Raw genomic sequence first — 23,374 nt, 5'->3', positions numbered from 1 at the left:
AGTCCGAAACGTCACCTACCCGAGTCCGAAAAGTCACCTACCCGAGTCCGAAACGTCGAGACTATATTTTTTTGAGTTCGAGATGTCGTATGTCCGAAATGACGCGTGACCGAAATGACGTGCTACCATTTAATAAGGGTATTTCCCTTTCTATAATTCCTTTGCGGTCTATATTTAACTACAATAGATGTATGACTTGATTTTATATCCTGGAAGTGGAATTCCACAAAAATAGAAATAACATTAATATTGACTCAGTTAAAACTTTTCCACAATACAGTATTTCAGTTTCGACACAGTGTTCTCTTCTTGATTTCTCAGAACCCATTCGGTTATAGTTTTCCTTTTAATCTATTTTTTTAAAAACTTTTCTGTTATTTTGTTCCTATAAAAGTAATTTGTGTACTTACCAGCATATGAATTTTCTAAAATTATCCCAATTCACGGATGGTGAAGTGGTTGGGAGGGATGTTGGGGAGAGGGGGAGACGGGCGTGCAAACCAAAAAACTACATAACATTGCATAGCTATTGTTTTCACCTCCTTCCTTTCTTGTTTTAAATTAATAATTTCTAACATAAATATATATTTTCTGATATATTAAAAATCTGTTATGATATAGTACGTTCATTTTATTCACTCTCGTCAAATATGCAAATTCTTTCCTGGCAGATTCGTATTTTCATACTTCGATTGCAGATGAGCGTTGACTGCAGTACTGACTATGTTTTATAGTTTTTACAGTCAAAACTGTTGTATTGGAAAGTGTAGTATCGCTTGATTCTAACTTTAGACGGATAAAGAAATGTGGAATAGTGATATATAGGACTAGGCAGTTTATACAGAATTGACAAATAAATTAGTGATAAAATTAATTCCGAGTGGAGTTTGTATTGTAGCGAAAACAATCATATCATATCCCAAAAAGAGATCGCACTCTCTCCCCTAGGCACGAGGTGCAAACTTCAGTTTGGGGGGGGGGGGCTTAGGCTATTTGCCCGAAAATTTTCTTTGTCACCCGAATTTTTTTGAATAGATCAATCATTAAACGAATTGGTCGGTATATAAAGGTGCTAATTAGTACTCATCAGTGCCAATGTCTATGGGTGTTACTGTTAATTAATCAATTACGACAACACAATAATTAACAAGGTATTTATTATATATTTTAAATAGTCATAATACAAACAACAGTTGAAATATTTCATATTCGAAGACAATATTTACATATATTTACATTTTCTATGCTGCCATAGATTACACTCTTCACACTGAAGACCTTCTCGTCTCAGACGCACGGTGGAACGGCAAGCGATACAAGGATCCATTGGAATTAGGCTATAGTTAACTTGATATGTATCTGAGATATCGATATCAAATGGTGAAAGTTTCATATTTTATTCGAAATATACAAATTCCAAGCTTGCATCGGAATTGGTTTGAAGTTTAAAATACAAAATAACAAAGCCGGGATTTACAATCTCAAGCTTAAGATTAAATAATTTAAACAACAACTCAATAATAAAAAAAACAATTTTAATACATCAAACACCAATCATTAATTAATAATTATCGTATAGGCTTCTATCCACACTGATGAGTACTAATTAGCACCTTTATATACCGACCAATCAACCCTATAATATACTGGTCATGAACACGCCGATTTTACCGGTAATGAATTTGCCTGGTAATGAATACGCCTGATACCATTTGTCGCACATGCGCAATATCCATTTGTTACATGGCGGGAGTTGATGTCTAATTTTCTTAAGACGAAGTGACTTGGGTTTATTTGAGATTGAAGAGCGGTCTACGACAATTATCGGCATGGCAAGTGAAGAAACTGACCCAGTCTGTGACGATGAAATCGACATAGTCGATGTTGAAGAGAACATGAAGTATTTGAAGCCATTACAAGATGAAAAAGAACGCCGTGAAATTCGACATAAATACAGAACATTTATTGAAGATATGGAAAGTTAGTCCACATCAAAATAATTTAATAAAGAAAAGACTATTGGTAGTGATAGACCACTCAGACTAACTGATGATAGACCACTCGGACCAAACAAAAAGACTACTCAGACCATACAAAAAGACTACTCAGACCAATTATAAAGTGTTGGTTTAATCTGTATTCTAAAATAATTTAATAAAGTATGATGTACTTACCTGTGGTATTTTTTTCATCATATTATTGTTGCTTTTGTAGGCCTACTGGTGCTATTGCACTTTCGCACCTCTACCAGTTCTTGTGATCGTAGAGACATGAAATTTTCAGGGGATGTTACAGGGGACTAGCCTTGACCTCACACCAAATTTTATCGACCTTTTAGCTTCTGCCGAGAGAGAAGTTCATGTGATAAACGCCATTTGTTTGTTGACTATATTAGACTCTAATGGATGTCGGCTGTTTCGTAACCTAGCTGTTTTGTACTTAGTTCATATTCGTACCTCACATGAGCCGTTTCGTATCTCAAATTGAGTCGTACCTTTTCCTATGTTGTTGAAATAAAACGAAAATGAAATTAAGGTGAAACGATTTGATCAAATGCAACGGCTACGCTAAATTTATAAATTAAAAGTTGCTGCTGAGCCATAATTAGAATATGCACGAGATTTGTACCTCAAATTGATTAGTTTGTTTTCTTAAATCTGTTTGAAAGATTTAATAACAAAAAAAAGCGAATGTATGCATTGAAAAAAAAAATTAGAAATTTTCATATTGATATTACCATGGACCTTATAATACATGTATTGTATTATAAGGTCCATGATATTACAGCCTGCCCAATAGTAGTAATTCACACACAAAGGATACATTTAATCTAAAATTGCTTCAGCATTTCACTAAATTTACATCGGTTATGATCGAAAGCCATTTTCATGCAGTTGGGTTTCAATAACAGAATTACCCCATGATATAACCGTATATACGGTCCATAACAGATCAAAAAAACGCGTATGCCCATCTTCACACGTAGACACCTTTTGCAGACTTGCTGCGTTCTATTTTTAGGCTCAAATAACCCAACCATATCAGAAAGCATGCAGTTTCACCTTCCAATGAGTTAAATTGATTTTGGAATTCTTAGTATATTCAATCGTTTTTAACCGCTTAAACAACCACCAATCAATTATTGTCAATAATCACAAATCACAATCACAACTCACTCAGCAGAATGGGTTCAATAATCAACACCAGATTAAATACTTTTTCAATCGTTTTTTTTAAACTGCTTTAACAATTACCAATCAATTGTCGTCAATAATCACAACTCACTGAGCAGAATGAATAAACATGTATTTTCTCCATTTAATGAGACCAATTTTTGTTTTAAAAAATAAATATTGTCTGGGTTTATTTTTTCATTGTTATTACAATGATTATTAAGTCGTTTATCGTCTCCTATATTTGTTTAGAATGCTATTCTTACACTGCTTAGATCTTATTAACTACTTGACAAATCGTTCCGAAACTCTTCGATGTTAACGGGAAAAGTGTGTGACTAAGCAAAATGGTCGAATTATAAAATTATAAAATTTAGGGGAAAAAAATTAGGAATAACACCGACATTTTAAAATTAATCGGACCGTTTTATTAAAAAAAATCATATCAAACGTACTTATTCATTATTTGTCTAAAATTATAATTATCACAAATTAGGCACTTATTAGTTCCGTTATCGAGAAATGGCCGATGTTAACGGGAAAAGTGTGTGACTAAGCAAAATGGTCGAATTATAAAATTATAAAATTTAGGGGAAAAAAATTAGGAATAACACCGACATTTTAAAATTAATCGGACCGTTTTATTAAAAAAAATCATATCAAACGTACTTATTCATTATTTGTCTAAAATTATAATTATCACAAATTAGGCACTTATTAGTTCCGTTATCGAGAAATGGCCGATGTTAAGCAGTCACTTACTTTTAAGATTTTCGCATGTTATTAAGGCTTTAACAACATATAGATTTATTTTAAATTCTTTCAATTTTTTTCAACAACATAGGAAAAGGTACGAATCAATTTGAGGTACAAATCAAATGTGTATTTATAAATTTAGCACAGCCGTTGGATTTAGGAAAAGGAACTAATCAATTTGAGGTACAAATCTCGTGCATATTCTTATTCTGGTTCGGCATCATCAATTTCTATCAACTGATTTCAACAACATAGGAAAAGGTACAAATCAATTTGAGGTACGAATGAACTAAGTACGAAACAGCCAGGTTACGAAACAGCCTGCACCCACTCTAATAACAAAACACTAAGACAGATTCTGACTCACTGCACTTCCTGTCAAACGCTGCAGTTCATATTAATAATAATAATAATTTTTGTATATTTTTATTTCGCGCTTAGCCACCATTTTCTATAAACGACTGACTATAAACAGTTTTAATAAGAATTTGGTGGGTTTTTTTTCTTTGACATTAATCATCCAATACATTGAATAAACCTAACAAATTTACTTTTCAGGAGATAAACATGATCTTATTAATCCAGAATCAGATTCCTTGAATGAAAGATTGAAACAAGCAGATGAATTATATAAACCAGGTTAGTTTCCCAATACAGTTCATTCTGTTCACCAACTCTGGACTTCGCTACAGTACACTATATGTCTTGGACATAACCAATACCACTGTTGCAATTTCTGATCAATATTGCAAAGAACTTAAGTGCTTGGCCACGAGAAAACCACGACAGTTTTACGAAGCTTTATCCCCAATATTATCAAACTGATATTCAAACAAATGTAGTATAATACAGACGCCTGCACAGCTCCTATGTTTTCGCAACATAATGTTCATATGACAACTCTTACTGCAACTGGAAGTGAAAATTTGCTAAAATTCATTCGCATTATTTCAGTCTTAAATCTCTTGATATGTACAGATCTCATTATAAGCTGCAGTTGAGAGAACTGTCATAGCTCACAGTAGTCATTGAATAGTAAAATGTAGGCCTAAATCCTCAAGATTGGACAATAAATTCTACACTTTAAAAAGTTCCAGGTCAGCACGACTAAAAAGGCAAGATTTTTTCTTTTCTTTCAATTTTCCGGACCGATGTTATCTTTACCTCTACCTGCGACCAACGAGTTAATCATCTATATTTAGACTATACCCTACCTACAAGTAGTAGTCCTACACTCTTAAAGTACGGTGATCATCATCTTCACAAAAAGCCCCAAAAATAAACAAAAAACATTTTTTTTTTCAATTGGCTTAATGTAGCAATATATTATATTAGGTGTACGTATATATCAGAATATCGAACAGCAACAATTGGTACTAGTAGTAGAGTAGTTTTATACATGTTGGTCTAGCTTGTAACATTTTTTTTTTAACTTGTACGTAAAGCAGAAAGCACAGATTGCTCTCTGAGGTAAGAAAATACAATCGCAGATTAAATACTAAATTGGGCAATGCCCGTTATTGACCTCGTGAGTCAATCCTTAATCCTCACAAAATATCAAATATATACAAAGTTTACTTTCGGGAGGGAATACTAATCCTTACAAAATATCACATCTAATTACATTCATGAACCCACACAAAATATCAAATGTAATACAAAAACTACGTTCATAATTTTTCATAATTTTATATCAAGAGACATTCAATGAATCCTTTCCTTACAAAATATCAAATACAGTATTATACAAAATTTACATTCATGAACGCTCCCAAAATATCATACAAAATTTACATTCATAAATTTTTACAAAATATCAGAAGGATAAAATAGTAGAAGTACCTCATGAATCTAATCTCCTCAATATATATCAGGATCTATCAGTAGGACGGTGTTACTATCACTGACAAATAGTAAATATCATCAGGATGGTGTTATAATCATTGACAAATAGTAAATATCAGCGGGACGATGTTACTATCTTTGACAAATAGTAAATAACAGCGGGACGATGTTACTATCATTGAAAAATAGAAAATATCAGCGGGACGATGTTACTATCATTGACAAATAGTAAATGTCATCAGGAGGGTGTTACTATCATTGACAGATAGTAAATATCAGCGTGACGATGTTACTATCATTGAAAAATAGTAAATATCACCAGGACGGCGTTATAATCATTGACAAATAGTAAATATCAGTAGAACGGTGTTACTATGATTGACAAATAGTAAATATCATCAGGACGGTGTTATTATCATTGAAAAATAGTAAATATCAGTAGAACGGTGTTACTTTCATTGACAAATAGTAAATATCAGCGGGACGATGTTACTATCATTGACAAATAGTAAATATGAGCAGGACGGTGTTATAATCATTGACAAATAGTAAATATCAGCAGAACGGTGTTACTATCATTGACAAATAGTAAATATCAGCAGAACGGTGTTACTATCATTGACAAATAGTAAATATCAGTAGAACGGTGTTACTATCATTGACAAATAGTATATATCATCAGGAAGGTGTTACTATCATTGACAAATAGTAAATATCAGCGGGACGATGTTACTATCATTGAAAAATAGTAAATATCAGCGGGACGGTATGGTGTCATTGAAAAATAGTAAATATCATCATGACGGTGTTATAATCATTGACAAATGGTAAATATCAGTATAACTGTGTTACTATCATCGAAAAATAGTAAATATCAGCTGGACGATGTTACTATCATTGAAAAATAGTAAATATGAGCAGGACGATGTTACTGTCATTAAGGCTGTGCAAAAATATCGATATAATCGATAATCGGTAGAAGTTATTTAGCGATACGATAATCGATATTGAAATTCGATTATCGGTATATTTACCTTCTGACGGCAAGTCACTTTCACATGACTGAACTTGCCGTAGTCTGGCATGCAGACGAATGAACGAATACACAACGTCAACACAACAACTATTTTCCCCCTCTGCTTACAAACTGGCACATTTTAAATATATATTATTGTAAAAAAAAACTAAACTTTAAGATTAAATACATTATTTTAATATTTTCGTTGTTTTTGTTGTTATTACTAGTTGAAACTAAAATAGGTCACGCACTTTGGGAACAATGAAGATCGCACGTGATATAGTAAAATTAGAATTATCTCCCTTCTTTGCTCTTGATTGATTTGTAGAGAAATTGTCTGCTTTCACATAAAACTAATTGTATTATTAATGATCAACTCAGCTTTTATTACTAAATCATGTCAGATACAGCCCATACAAAACATGTTTTTGACTTCCCGGGAAAATATCTATATCTCTCGTAATTTCTTGGAAGAATTCTACTTTGGTTTTCGTCAAAATTAAGCAATTATAAAAATTCTACTTTGAAAGCCGGTAATTATTTTTTTTATTGTCCAATCAATAGACGCCTTCTATTATATTTTATTCTATTATTAGTAACACTGTGTGATCGCCAGTAACTTGCAAAGAGAAACCATGTATTGTCTTTGTATTTATCGGAGATATTGGAATAAAAAAAGGTTCAAATGAATCAAGAACAAAACTTAGAATAATACTCAAGTTAATCCTACATTTAGCAACTAATTATTTTACATTAATTGATTTTTTTACGTACATCGGCACAGTATTAGACTATGATAATAACACTACTGTAACTCGATCAACACAAATAACAGGTCGGTAAAGTTCGGTTTTTCCGGAAGAATGATTGATTATCGATAATCGCTGACAAATTCTTGCCGATAATCGATATTGAAATTTCATATCGATTCCCAGCCTTAACTGTCATTGACAAATAGTAAATATCAATGGAACGCTCCCTCAGATATCACCAGTAATCACTCTTAGTATTTAGCTTTCAATAAAACATGCTCAGTCTCTTTAGGATACACAGTCAAAAAGCCGCATTTTGAAGTAGAAAACTGCGAAAAACCACATACATGCCGCCATCTTGGATGGCTGGATACCAGAACTGATAGTTTTGACAGAGCGGGTTCTACGACTGCCTGAGCGGGTTCGAAATGCTTGTCTGTCAATTGCCGATGGTATCGAGTTGTTTAGCATCCATATTTTGTCACTATATTGATTAGAACATATCAATATCAGATGATCCAATATCAAAATTGTCAAAACTTAGACAATGTTATCGCACATGTGTATGAAGATATATGAAATTTTATTTTTTTAATCGAGAGACCTTGTACCCATTTACTAACAACCACAAAAAGAATTCATGGGACCCCGCGGCAGTGGAGATATCGGGGCATAAAGTTGGGTACTTTATAGGGTTCGATTTATACTCTTCAGGAATAACCAAATGGCACCCCTCAGTGGAAAGATAGATTTTTCTTTTTTCATTTTTTTGTCCCCCGCCTTTCGAAGAAAGCAGGGGACTATTAAAATGGGTTCGTCCGTCTGTCTGTCTGTCCGTCTGTCTGTCCGTCCGTCTGTCTGTCCGTCACACTTTTTGGGACACAATAACTCTCTTCCTAATTGAGCTAGAATGTTCAAACTTGGTGTATGTGTTTATTAGGTCAATGCCTTGATGGAGTTCGAAGATGAGCATTTTCCGCTTAGGGTAAGCAGAGATAAGCAATTTGATTGGTTGATGCTTTGGGACACGATAACTCTCTTCCTAATTGGGCTAGAATGTTCAAACTTGGTGTATGTGTTGATTAGGTCAATGCCTTGATGGAGTTCGAAGATGAGCATTTTCCGCTTAGGGTAAGCAGAGATAAGCAATTTGATTGGTTGATGCTTTGGGACACGATAACTTTTAATTGAGCTAGAATGTTCAAACTTGGTGTATGTGTTTATTAGGTCAATGCCTTGATGGAGTTCGAAGATGAGCATTTTCCACTTAGGGTTAGCAGAGATAAGCAATTTGATTGGTTGATACTTTGGGGCACGATAACTCTCTTCCTAATTGAGCTAGAATGTTCAAACTTGGTGTATGTGTTGATTAGGTCAATGCCTTGATGGAGTTCGAAGATGAGCATTTTCCGCTTAGGGTAAGCAGAGATAAGCAATTTGATTGGTTGATGCTTTGGGACACGATAACTTTTAATTGAGCTAGAATGTTCAAACTTGGTGTATGTGTTTATTAGGTCAATGCCTTGATGGAGTTCGAAGATGAGCATTTTCCGCTTAGGGTAAGCAGAGATAAGCAATTTGATTGGTTGATACTTTGGGGCACGATAACTCTCTTCCTAATTGAGCTAGAATGTTCAAACTTGGTGTATGTGTTGATTAGGTCAATGCCTTGATGGAGTTCGAAGATGAGCATTTTCCGCTTAGGGTAAGCAGAGATAAGCAATTTGATTGGTTGATGCTTTGGGACACGATAACTTTAGTTCTAATTAAGTGAGATTGATGAAACTTGGTGTATAGTTTCATTACAGTAACACCTTGACTAAGTTTGATAATGAGCATTTTCTGCTCAGGGTAAGCAGAGCGATACGCAATTTGATTGGTCGAGACTTTGGAAGTAAAGATATACTGTTTGATTGTTCAATACTTTGTAAAAGATAATTTGTGATAAATTTATATGTGTCCTCTAATTATTTTCCTATTTGGCGGGGGACATCAGCCTCACTGTTGGCTTGTTGAAACATTACTACCTAGCCTAATATATCGAATCATCATTTGTTTCATAAGTACTCATTTACAACCTGAAAAACAGCAGCTAACATTGCCTAAAATTGACGAAAAAATGAGTAAAAAGCCAAAAAAAACACCCGTTTGCCGTATCTCAGCTAAGGTCAATTTCTGAGATCGGCGGTTTTGGCTATCGAGTAGTCTCATGGGCTTGACCAAACCCTGTCAATATGAATGGAATCGGACAACCCCTAACCTCCCCAATTTCTGCATGGTTTTCTCGTGGACTGGCACTTAAATAAACCTGGTGTAAAATTATTTGTAGTTATTCAAATTCTTCTTTTTTTCCAGTTAAGATGACAAGAGAGGCGGCTCTTGACTCACAGGCTTTGGTTCTCATTGCTAACATGGGTCGACAGAAGGCACAGGCATTAAACACAGAGTTTGTCAAGTTTCAACCTGTTGAATTTGTTGAAAAATTGGTAGCGGTTGGGTTATTTTATTATACATGCACAATAACAATGTTGGTGTATATTGTTGTCAAACTTATTGACTGTGCTTTTTCCACTTTCTTAAATCTATATTTTCATTGGATGGTCAATTTTAGAAATTTGTTCATCCCCGACTTGCTTTACTGTCAAAGACACATTTACTTAGTGTTATTGTTCATATAAATAATCAATTTTATTTGACAGACAAAAATATGTTAGAATTGATCCAAGCTGATATGTGGATTGTATGTTTTGATGGTGTGGGTTGATTTCACAAATGTTTAATGATGTGCACCATAATATTTGTAATGCACAGGAAATAATCTGGGATGTGTTCAGGAATTTTAGCAGGAGGGGGTAAAAGGACTGGGTGATTAACCGAGAATTTGATAAAATCATGCTCTGAGATAAGATTTCTGCTTATTTACATTGAGATGGGGGGTGAAGCCAAAATCGGGGAAATGCTTAGTACAGTAGATTTGTTTGTACGTCGTTATTACGAAGATTTTAGAAAAAAATATACTGCTTCAGCAGGGAAGGACCCCCTCTGCTCTGGACACGAGCCTGATAATTATAGAATTCAAAAATCAAGTACTTTTTATTACTGAGCAGTAATTTTATTCTATATAATTGTATCCTGTTTATTTCCTGTTGATTAACTAAAATACTATAAATTAAACAATAACATTGTACATAGGGTTGTGTGATAGTGAAAAAATAATGTCGTGATAATAATTTATCAAATATCACGATAAACGATATTATCGTTATAATTTATACGCATGTCTTAACAAATTAAATTTTGAATACTTGGGCCGAAAACCGTCGGCGTGATTACAAATTATTGTTGCTAACATTGGTAGATGCCATGATGGAGATTTACCCTAGATCAGCTAGTACTTAATAATGATATTTTTATACGCCCACATTTTCATGTGGACGTATATTGTCGTCGCCCCTGTCCGCCTGGACGTCCGTCCGTCCACAATTTGTTTGTGGACTCTCTACAGGTCACAATTCTTGTCCGATTTTGACGAAACTTGAAATACAGCTTTATCCCCAAAAAATCTCGGCTGCTTTCGATATTGGCATGTATCAGATCGAAACTTCATGGATTATGGCTTAAAAAAACGTACTATTATATCACCGTTACACCCTAAGGACGACTGAGTTCGAATTTCGTGAAAATCGACCCAAAATTGACAGACAAAATGGCCGCCGTTCGTTCTCAAATAGCGTAAAAATATGGTATATCAAGGTTGTGGACCCTATAGAGGTCACAATTTTTATGTGATTTTGTTGAAACTTGAAATGTAAGTTTATAACCCAAAGATCTTGGTTCCTTGCGATATTCGCGCATATCGGACTGTAACTTCCTGAATTATGGCCCCTGATTGTACGAAAAATCGCGTTTTTAGCTTGTGTACCCTGTCCGATTTAAAAACCTGTATTATTATATCACCGTTACACCCTAAGGACGACTGAGTTCGAATTTCGTGAAAATCGGCCCAAAATTGACAGACAAAATGGCCGCCGTTCGTTCTCAAATAGCGTAACAATATGGTATATCAAGGTTGTGGACCCTAAAGAGGTCACAATTTTTATCCGATTTTGTTGAAACTTGGATCCTTTCGATATTCGCGCATATCAGCCTGTAACTTCCTGAATTATGGCCCCTGATTGTACGAAAAATCGCGTTTTTAGCTTGTGGACCCTATAGAGGTCATAATTTTTATCCGATATAAAAAAACGTATTATTATATCACCGTTAAACCCTAGGGTCGACTGAGTTTGAATTTCGTGAAAATTGGCCCAAAATTGACAGACAAAATGGCCGCCGTTCGTTCTCAAATAGCGTAAAAATATGGTATATCAAGGTTGTGGACCCTATAGAGGTCACAATTTTGATCCGATTTTGATGAAACTTGAAATACATATTTATAACCCAAAGATCTTGGGTCCTTTCGATATTCGCACATATTGGATCATAACTTCCTTAATTATGGCTCTTGATTGTACGAAAAAATCACTTCTTTTTTTGGACTTGTTCTCTGTCCATCTCTTGGAAAATGTGGGCGTATCTTGCATGGCAACCGCTTGTTACTGATGAAATTAATTACCGGTATATCAATAGAATGTCATAGGTGATCATATAGCATATGTATTATCATCAATATTTGGACACAATAATTATCGTATCGCGATAATGCGTTTTTCGATAGTTTTAAATAAGTCTACGATAAAATCGGCAATGATTTTATCACGATATGCCAAAAAAACGGTATATCGCCCAACCCTTATTGTACATGGGATTTATATCTTTAATATTTCTATAAAACAAAAACATGTTTCAACTTAAAGCGGATATATTTTGATTGTAACTTTTATAACTAAATTCCAGAGATCCGGGCAGATCCCCATAATGACTTTATAACTACATGTAATGAATTATTGTTAAATATTACAGATGTGTATTAGTTAACCAATCTAGTTTAAAATGGAAACGGTCTGTTCTAAATATTTTTTGGGCTAAGTTTTATAGATGACCAATTGATCTCTGCACCTGCCTTATGCTATCCAAATAATTTTTATGGTTATTCAGTCTGCAATTATGTTCGAAAAACACCATCTTTGTCATTAATTTATTGACTTATTGAAAATTAATTTTACGACACTTAATGTGACTGCACTTAACACAGTGTTTCATTTTTTCTAACTAATTGATTAAAACTGTTGTTAAATAAAACTCAAAAGTCAAATTTAAAAGAATTTAAAGTCGTATGATAATATTGTGACCAATATAATAAACGCCATCTCTTCTCTGCATTATTAATAGAATATAGATTATTCCCAGTTACAGATTATATAATTTTGAACACTAAGAATACAATTGTTTTCTTGGAGTGATGAAAATTGAAATATTATTATGTATTACACTTTAAATTGTTTTGTATAGTAAGATAATGGTATATTTTGTATTTTAGAAAACCTTTCTCTGTGGAAATGTGCTTGAAGATAGAACTATTTCAACAGAAAAATGGAGCAGCTTAGGGAAAGCTGTTCAGCCATCATTTAAGCGCTGTCCTCCATTTAGATTCATGTTAGTGTGACATTATAAAAAAAAATTTGACCAGACTTTACTAGAAGTATTATTTAATGGCAGGATGTCTCCACTTATGAATCTGTAAACGTTAAAGTTGAACAGTGATTAGTAGGCAAAATATTTTGTTTACAATTTCTTATTGGCAATTATTAGATGTAAATAATGTCCTTTTTCTTAATGTTAATTTAGGACTGTTCAGTTTGTCTGGAATCATTCTTTTGATTTCCTGGAGCCATGGTGGCCCAGTGAGTAAGACATTTGCTCACTAACCAGGAGTTCCTGTGTTTGATCCCTGCATTGGTTGAGGAAGTTAATCAGGATTTTCCAGCATTGGTTCACCATGTCAGTGATGCAGGATGGAGGACCTGGCAAGGCCATAGTACTGCTGCCTTGGCAAAACATTTCCCTCATAGCACACTGCATGGTGTATACCTGTCTTCATAACCCAGTCGGAACAGGACAATTTCCTGCACAAAATAATTAACACCTAATCTCTTATCTCATTGTCTATCAAAGATATGTGTCAGACATGACAAAAATTGTTCTCTAAAATAAATAAGATGTCTTTATTACCAATTCTCAAGTTACTCTCATAGAAATATTGGTTTACAATATAATGTCATTATAGCAATGGGTCTTTTGAAAGAGGAGAGGTACGAGTTGGTAAAGAGAGAGTCAAGAAAATAAAAGAGAAAGATAATACAGTAGATAAAGCAACAGTTCCAGTACAGGTTCAAAGAGTTCAAGATACTGATAAAATGGAAGCAACTACAGCGGAAGTTGAACGTATATTTGCCAAGTTACAAGAATGTTACAAAATTTCTAAAAGTGAGTTACATGTACATGACTGTAGCATATCACATGTACATGTCATTTCTCATCATATAAATCAACCAGACTGCTCAGATCAGTTGACAAATATTTTCATAGAACAGACTCTTGGACTCAAAAATTATGTATTATTTTATCTTGCAAATCTGCAGCCTTTTTCTGAATAATATTATACATGTAGGAGTTTTAGAAATTGTATCAGTTTTCTGTTTGAAACAGTCTAAGGGAGGTAATAAACTATGCATGCAAACATAGCTATGTGGCTAGATCATGGTCATCAGTATTCACCTTCAGTACCCACTTTGTAGAGGTACAGATCCCTTATAATGTTAGATGATCAACTATAGTGGACTTGGTCTACAGAAAATATCATGGCAGTAGTGTGATATTTTACTAATTCCGAATTTTTTTTATTTTCTTTCAGATAATCCATTGTGCTATTTTGAATTTGTCACCAATCCATTTTCCTTTGGTCAAACTGTGGAGAATATTTTCTATGTTTCATTTTTAGTAAGGGTAAGTGTTCTATTGTATACATTGATCGAATAATGATATGTATATTTTATAGAAAAATATGATCAACACTTACAATAATGGTTTGCTAAGTAGACAGTGAACTTTGTTCAGTAAATAATCATGAAATCATAACACATTTTCTAGACAGTAGACTCAAACTCCACTTCCGTTAAGAGAATTTAAAACCATCATTACCTGTATATTTTATGGCACGTTTAGTCACATTGATTGTTAAATATTTGTGTTTTATGCCCAAAACATACATGTATATATTTTAAGGAGTTCATGTAACTAACAAAATGAATGCTTGCTGTACATTTTTTCCAAAATTTGAAATCTATTTGTTCTTCATGACTTGTATATTTTAAGGATGGTTTGGTTAAAATATTTTTAGATGAAGATAAACTACCAGTGATAGGTAAGTTTTTGTCAAATTGTCTGACAAATTATTTCTTACAGATGCATTATGTGAGATTTAGATAATGAGCTGACACTTCTTGCTATAATAGTTTAAAAATATATATTGTAGCCCAAAATAGAAATTTCTTGGATTCTGATTGGTTGAAAAGTGGCGTCGAATGAGTATAACAGTCCTCTAAATTTTCTGGGCGACTCACTGCGAATGAATATTTTCTGGGTGCTAGACTCTGTTTGCAGTGGCCAAAAATTCTACACCTCAAAACTTTATTCTAGGAAATCTTCATGAATTTTTTCTTGTATGTCATCAACAATGAAATTTAACCATTGGCTTATTGAAACACACACCAGAAACACATAAAAAAAAAACAAAGTTAGTGAGTGTATTTGAAAGATAATAAGTAAATTTAATTTCAAGGCTGGCCTGACAATAATGGTTGCTATAGTCATTCTATCATAATCAGACTGGTCAAAATCGAAGATTTTCAACAAATGAATAAAAATACTACAATTTATTGAACACTGTATGGACCGTAAAATATTTTTAATAATATACAAGTCAGGCTGTTGCTGATATGAATAGGACAGAGACTAATTTTCATACAAATACACAGCCAGGCTATGGTTTTTTGCGAAGAAAAAGCATTACATTCACAGCGTTGAAATGACATAGCAACCACATGCGTACGCTACACAGCGTCGAAATGACAACGTAAACAAGCATAGCAACCACATGCGTACGCTACACAGCATATATCTACACGGTCACACGAGTGTATGGACATTTATCAAACATGAGATGCAATTTATTTCGAACCTAGTCACTGCTGAAGTTCAAAATCATTTAAAAGAGTACATAAAATACACTTACGATTTCTGTTTCGATCTTTAAAATTAACGCAGAGTGACCTCCCTTTCCAAACAGACACAATTAACCAGTTGCTTTGTGAACCAAATAGAATGGAAATGAGTGTTTATCTTATTATGTCACGGATATTTTCATTACGTCAAAATTTTTTTCCTTGGTATTTATGTCATTAAAACAAAAAAAAGACCGTCAACCATCGCGAAAGAGAATTCCAAGAAAAATGTTAAATATTTTGGGCTACAATATCGATAAAGTCGGTGTTTATCGCCTAAATGAAAAATGAATACATTGACAATTTCAGTCAAATATCCTTTTACCGGGCAAATTTATGGCCTTTGGATAATAGTGCAAGTCTCAGTTGTCATTGCTGCCGTTGTTACGATAGTAAACTAGTCTTGTTAATCCATTTTGACACACCCACATTTTCATGTGGACGTATTATGCCTTCACCCCTGTCCATCCATCCACAATTTGTTTGTGGACACTCTACAGGTCACAATTTTTATCCGATTACAATATTGGCATGCATCGACCATAACTTCATAGATTATGGCCCCTAATTGTACAGAAAATCACGTATTTAGCATTTGAATACACTAGACGTCACAATTTTCACCTGGTTTTGATGAAACTTGAAATCCATTATTATAACCCAAAGATCTCGGTTCCTTTCGATATTTACGCATATCGGATCGTAACTTCCGTAATTATGGCCCCGGATTGTACTAAAAATCTCATTTTTAGCTTTTGGTCCCCCTAGAGGTCATAATTATTATCCAATTTAAAAAAACGTTTGAATATATCACCATCACACCGTAATGTTGGTTGAGTTAGAATTTCGTGAAAATTGGACCAAAACTGCCGGACAAAATGGCACTCTTTGTACGCAGATGGTGTAAAAGTATGTAAAATGAAGGTTGTAGACCCGCTAGAGGTCACAATTTTTATCCAATTTTGATGAAACTTAAAATACATCTTTATATCCCAAAGATCACAGTCCCTTTTGAATTTGATATTTGCGCATTTCAGACCATAACTTTCTGGATTATGGCCCCTGATTGTACGAAAAATCGCTTTTGTTTTTAGCTTGTTCTCTATCCATCTCTTGCAAAATGTGGGCGTATCTTGCCTGGCAACTGCTGGTTTAATTAAATTATTAAATGACCATTTTGTTTCAATCCATTGAAAATCGCAAGCATTTGATGTTCTAGAGAGTAGATTATGGTCTTGTCCTTTTAATAAATCTCTGATTAATAATTGTCTCTCGCCTTTTGAAGAAAGCAGGGGACAATTAAAATGAGTCTGTCCGTCACACTTGTTTAGACACAATAACTCTCCTTCTAATTGAGCTAGAATGTTCAAACTTGGTAGATGTGTTTATTAGGTGAGTGCCTTGATGGAGTTCGAAGATGGGAATTTTCTACTTAAAGATAATGAATTTGATTGGTTGATGCTTTGGGACATGATAATTTTGATTCTAATTGAGTTAGAGTGTGTTTCCTTACATCAATACCTTGACTAAGTTTGATGATGAGCATTTGGTTGAGACTTTTTAACACAATAACTCTCCTTCTAATTGACGTAAAATTTTAAAACTTGGTGTACATGTAGGTGTTTATTAGGTGATTGCATTGACAGTGTTCGATCATAAGCAATTTGATTGGTTGAGACTTTGGAACACAATAACTTTAGTTCAAATTGGGTGAGAGTGGTGAAACTCAGAGTATAGATTCGTTATACCAACACTTTGACTAAGTTCGATGATGAGAATTTTCTGCTTAGGCTAAGTAACATTAAGCAATTTGATTAGTCAAGACTTAGGAACATAACATTATCAGCTAAAGCTAAGCAGAGCTAAGCAATTTCATCGGTCAGTGCTTTGAGACAAGAAAACTATGATTCTAACTAATAGTGAGGGATGAATCTTAGTGTAAAGTTTCACTACCAGGTACTTCAAACCCTTGACTGAGTTCGGATGTGAACATTTTTTGCTTAAACTAAGTATGGATAATCGGTTTGATCAAAAAGATAAATGTGCAATTAATTAATATGTGTCATTTCGGCGGCTGACATCAGCCTCACTGTTGGATTGTTTATATAACATTTGAGGCCGAAAGACAGACCTGCAACAGGAAGATTTAGATATTACATAATACATGGTTAATATAAGTTTTTATACGCCCACATTTTCATGTGGACGTATTATGCCGTCGCCCCTGTCCGTCCGTCCACAATTTGTTTGTGGACTCTCTACAGGTCACAATTCTTATCCGATTTTGACGAAACTTGAAATATAGGTTTATCTCCAAAAGATCTTGGCTGCTTTCGATATTGGCATGTATCGGATCGAAACTTCATGGATTATGGCCCCTGTTTGTACGAAAAATCATGTTTTTAGCTTGTGGACCCAATAGAGGTCATAATTTTTATCCGATTTAAAAAACCGTTCAATTATATCACCGTACACGCTAAGGATAGTTGAGTTCGAATTTCGTGAAAATCGGCCCGAAATTGACAGACAAAATGGCCGCCGTTCGTTCTCAAATAGCGTAAAAATATGGTATATCAAGGTTGTGGACACTATAGAGGTCACAATTTTTATCCGATTTTGTTGAAACTTGAAATGTAAGTTTATAACCCAAAGATCTCGGTTCCTTTCGATATTCGCGCATATCAGACAGTAACTTCCTGAATTATGGCCCCTGATTTTACCAAAAATCGTGTTTTTAGCTTGTGGACCCTATAGAGGTCATAATTTTTATCCGATTTAAAAAAACGTTCAATTATATCACCGTTATATGCTAAGGTCGAATTTCGCGAAAATCAGCCCGAAATTGACAGACAAAATGGCCGCCGTTCGTTCTCAAATAGCGTAAAAATATGGTATATCAAGGTTGTGGACACTATAGAGGTCACAATTTTTATCCGATTTTGTTGAAACTTGAAATGTAAGTTTATAACCCAAAGATCTTGGTTCCTTTCGATATTCGCGCATATCTTGTCCGATTTTGATGAAACTTGAAATATAGCTTTATCCCCGAAAAATCTCGGCTGCTTTCGATATTGGCATGTATCGGATCGAAACTTCATGGATTATGGCCCCTGTTTGTACGAAAAATCACGTTTTTAGCTTGTTGACCCTATAGAGGTCACAATTTTTATCCGATTTTGTTGAAACTTGAAATGTAAGTTTATAACCCAAAGATATTGGTTCCTTTCGATAATCGTGCATATCGGACCGTAACTTCCTGAATTATGGCCCCTGATTGTACGAAAAATCGCATTTTTAGCTTGTGGACCCTATAGAGGTCATAATTTTTTATCCAATTTAAAAAAATGTATTATTATATCACTGTTACACCCTAAGGATAGCTGAGTTCGAATTTCGTGAAAATCGGCCCAAAATTGACAGACAAAATGGCCGCCGTTCGTTCTCAAATAGCGTAAAAATATGGTATATCAAGGTTGTGGACCCTATAGAGGTCACAATTTTTATCCAATTTTGTTGAAACTTGAAATGTAAGTTTATAACCCAAAGATCTCGGTTCCTTTCGATATTCACGCATATCGGACCGTAACTTCCTGAATTATGGCCCCTGATTGTACGAAAAATCGAGTTTTTAGATTGTGGCCCCTATAGAGGTCATAATTTTTATCCGATTAAAAAAAACGTATTATTATATCACCGTTACATCCTAAGGACGGCTGAGATTGAATTTCAGGACAATCAGCCCAAAATTGGCAGACAAAATGGCTGCCGTTCGTTCTCAAATAGTGTAAAAATATGGTATATCAAGGTTGTGGACCCTATTGAGGTCACAATTTTTATCGGATTTTGTTGAACCTTGAAATGTAAGTTTATAACACAAAGATCTCAGTTCCTTTCGATATTTGCGCATATCGAATTGTAATTTCCTGAGTTATGGCCCTTGATTGTAGAAAAAATCACTTTCTTGTTAGCTTGTTCTCTGTCCATCTCTCGAAAATGTGGGCATATCCTAACTGGCAGCCGCTGGTTTAAAAATGCTGGTACAAATTGTTGCTAAGTTGTCCAAGCAATCCACAAAGGTTGTCCCATATTTATTCTTGTGTAGCTTTTGAGAGCATTTAGAAGACTGTAATACTTCACACAATTATTAATTCATTTTCCATATTGGTGAAGAAATATTCACTGGGCAACAACATATGTTGTACATTTAAACAATGGATCCATTCCAATGAGCTCTCTATTATCAGCTATTAATAACAGCCAGTTCACTCTGCCTTTATAACAAACAACTTTTGTCAAAACTGCATTTTGTAATTCAGAGCAAATATGGAATCCTCCATTAAACACTTTGTATAAATTTCAAGTGAATCGAATAGTAACTGGAGCCTCTAGCTTGATCAAGGGACATAACTGACAGTAATTATTAGAAATTGTTGCAAATCAATAACAAGCCTTCATCTATTTTTTAAAATTCACAGAACCAGTGAATAATAAAGAAACTGAAGGAAGTGATAAATCAGAGAAAAATAGACAGGTCATTGTGTCCGTGACACCTGCTGATTGGAAGGTAGGTTGTATTAATAATTTGTTAAAAAATTGTATTGTTAAATGAAATGGGGATGTAACATCCTGCTCTTCTGCACGGACTAGGCCAGTGAAGACAGGCATACAGTATACAAAGTGCTACGATGGAAATTTTGCATGGATATCGGTACTACAGCCTACTTTTATTTCAAATTTTGTCAAGGGTTCTTGGTCAGTGATGCAGGATGGAGGGTCTGGCACTTAACATCTAGTCATTCGGATGTGAAGTAAAAATTATGAATTTGTTGTAATCATTAGGGGTGAATTTATGTGAAGTGACTGTATTCAGCAGGCAGAAGATTAGGCATTAAACTCCATTTTATTTCAAGTGAAGTGGTGTCATTGGTGAACCAGATATTTTATTTGGTATGTTCCTTATAACTTGAAATGGGGTTTAACATCCAACTGTTCTGCTCGTAACTGGGCTAATGAAGACGGGCATACGTCATACAGTGTACTATGAGAGAAATTTTGTCTAGACAGCGGCACTACAGCCTACTCTTATATCGTATTCCTACTGTCAAGGGATCTTTTACGTGCATGCCAATGTGTACACAGGACCTCGGTTTTACATCCCATCCGAACGACTAGACAGCTGTCCTTGTCCAGCCCTCCGTCCTGCATCACTGACAAAGGGAAACCACGCCAGAAAATCAGGATGAACTTTCTCGGCCAATGTGGGGATCGAACATCCGACCTCCAGGCTAGCAAGCCAGCATCTTACCCACTTAGCCACCTTGAGCCCCTACAAGTTTGAAACCACAACTGCATGCCACATATAATTAAGATCTAGCTGCCTATGTTTGATTGCTTTGAACCTGTTTTTGGAAGTTCTGAATAACAAATTTAAATTTTCATTCCAGGAAATTGTGAAAACTTTTGGTATCACAGATTGTGTTATTCCCAACAGGCCGTCAGCAGGTGTGGCGAAAAAAAATATGAAATAATTTTAATTAGTGGAGGTGTTAATGATGATTGTTTTTGTGCCAAATTTTTCTATAGCTGTGATGGGAATCGGAATAAGTGCTGAATTGATCAAGTTAAAGATTAGCTAGATATGTAAAATGGTTACTAGTCTTGGATGTTGCCCCTCCCTTTTATCTTGAAATTGGTGCATTTAGAATTTAATCTATAGGTTCTAATGATTTATATGGGAGCAGACTTAATGTTGTTTTGAATAATGAACAAGAAAACTGTCCTGGTAAAGCCATAATTTTTACATCGAGTGTCAAGTCATCATATTTATGAAAATTTTACAGAAATGTGAACTCTTACACGAATCGTTTCGTTCCACAGTTTTTTTTAATCACTTCAAGCTACTTTTAGCCTCATCCAGGAAGAAACAGGCTTACTTTTTTCACAGCAGGCTTACCTATAACTTAGATTTAGAAAGTTGTTTCTTCTGCCCATCAGGCGGGAGAGGGTGGAAAGTCCATCTTTCATGGTGTATATATATTTATGTTGAACATAGTGTGTATATATTATTTACACTTTTGTAATATTGATAAAATGTGTATATTGATAAAATATTTACGATTCTAAACATTTGTTGATTATTTCTAGGAAAGTGGGATTTGCTATACTGATGTCCAAAAGAAAGTATACATACACACTAAAAATATGACTATTTGATAAAGCATTACTGAGTTTGTCTCTTGCGTCCAAACTCAACATTTCTGAGCAAAATAAAAATGTGAAACAAATTGACATTTTACCCAAATACCATATATCATGGAAAAACGACTTTGGTTGATGCAGCACAAAATGCACAGTGTATACATGTACTTTCTTTTGGACATTAGTATATATTAATTGTCAGCCTTTCCCCCCGTCCCCCTTAATGTCTGTCCAACCTCATTTTTTGCTCTTTGGTAGTGCACACATTACTATATCCAATAAGATAGGATGTCAGGCAATGAAAAGGGGACCTCGGTTTTCTGCTCCATCTTCTGTCATGTATCACACCTGAACATTCCTGATGAACTTTTTCAGCCAACACCTGGATCGAACATGGGACCCACAATATTCTTGAAGCAACAAATGAGTTTTCCAACATCTGGACATTGCCAAGTTAGTCTGAATTCCCCAAACTGTTAGCTACAATATCTCCCTTTACCACAGACAGGTGAAACAAACACATAAATGAATAGATACATTTACAGCTGTTGAAAGTCGAGTTTAAAGTAATCTCCAAAACAGAGTTGTCTTCCCTTGCAATTGACACTAACTTCTGCTAATGGCTCATTTGACTACACTACCACGATTCTTGGTATCGATAGACAATGATAAACAATACAATGGCAATGGAAACTAAATAAATGATAATATATTTCTTTCTATTACTAAAATAGAAATGGGGTCATACTTATTGAAAATAATAGAGTATTTACAAATATACATGTTACTCTTTCGCGACATATCTTGGTTAAAGGGTTGTTAATACGAAACTGTGCATGTCATTGTGCTAACTTTAGAATATATATACATGTGGATCTTTTTGCCTTTGTAACGCGATCGTGAGGCCTAATACACATACACACAAAACATGCAAATTTAGATTGTTTTTTTGGAGGAGTAGTAATTGATGACACTTCCCCTAAAATTTACTAAAACTCATTTAGTGTTTATAAGCCAAGAACTTTTCTGACAAATGTTGAAATGCCATTTTCATCATGTAGTTAATCACGTGACCAACGACCTCTGGGAAAACCGGTGTAGTCTGTGAGCCGCAGCAGTGTCAAATGCTGGATAGCGAGACTTAGTGGAGAATGAGTTTAATGTGCATAAGTTCCAGCTACCTTGACATAGAACAAACCTTGAACAAGTACCAGTAACCAATCAATCTTATTAAAAAACAGATCCTATTTCGTTGTTTTCTTATAGTTCAAAATTTTGTTTTGCTTGTTTTTACAACACTTGGATCTGGAAGAGTTGTTATGTAAGCCGCCTTCTGGTTAATGTGATGGATTAGCCAATGAAACAGAGAGAGAGAAATGGGGTTTAACGTCCACTCAACACAAACTAGGT

General features: G+C 34.5%; 1 protein-coding gene across 2 annotated transcripts; it reads left to right on the top strand.

The window, feature by feature from the left end:
* Positions 1 to 1,718: 1,718 nt before the first annotated feature.
* On the top strand, positions 1,719 to 21,890 carry LOC126814913 (non-structural maintenance of chromosomes element 4 homolog A). Of its 2 annotated transcripts, none has more exons than XM_050540360.2 (9): positions 1,719 to 1,980; positions 4,488 to 4,568; positions 9,900 to 10,030; positions 13,024 to 13,139; positions 13,771 to 13,970; positions 14,398 to 14,489; positions 14,859 to 14,907; positions 20,242 to 20,330; positions 21,211 to 21,890. In XM_050540360.2, exons 1-9 carry the CDS (start codon positions 1,830 to 1,832, stop codon positions 21,292 to 21,294), a joined length of 993 nt encoding a protein of 330 aa, XP_050396317.1. In that variant the 5' UTR covers positions 1,719 to 1,829; the 3' UTR covers positions 21,295 to 21,890. The 2 variants fall into 2 exon arrangements, with proteins under 2 accessions (XP_050396317.1, XP_050396316.1); XM_050540359.2 differs by having other exon boundaries at positions 9,900 to 10,036.
* Positions 21,891 to 23,374: the final 1,484 nt, after the last annotated feature.

The sequence above is a fragment of the Patella vulgata genome, chromosome 3 (assembly GCF_932274485.2).
Source record: "Patella vulgata chromosome 3, xgPatVulg1.2, whole genome shotgun sequence".
Taxonomy (NCBI): Eukaryota; Metazoa; Mollusca; class Gastropoda; family Patellidae; genus Patella; species Patella vulgata.
This window is presented reverse-complemented; position numbering and strand designations above follow the sequence as displayed.

Excerpts from the sequence above, each read along its gene's own strand:
- LOC126814913 (XM_050540359.2), top strand. The coding sequence starts at position 1,830 with ATGGCAAGTGAAGAAACTGACCCAGTCTGTGACGATGAAATCGACATA. Across the intron at positions 4,569-9,899 it reads AGATGAATTATATAAACCAG|TTAAGATGACAAGAGAGGCG; the intron begins GTTAGTTTCCCA and ends CTTTTTTTCCAG. Across the intron at positions 14,490-14,858 it reads ATGTTTCATTTTTAGTAAGG|GATGGTTTGGTTAAAATATT; the intron begins GTAAGTGTTCTA and ends GTATATTTTAAG.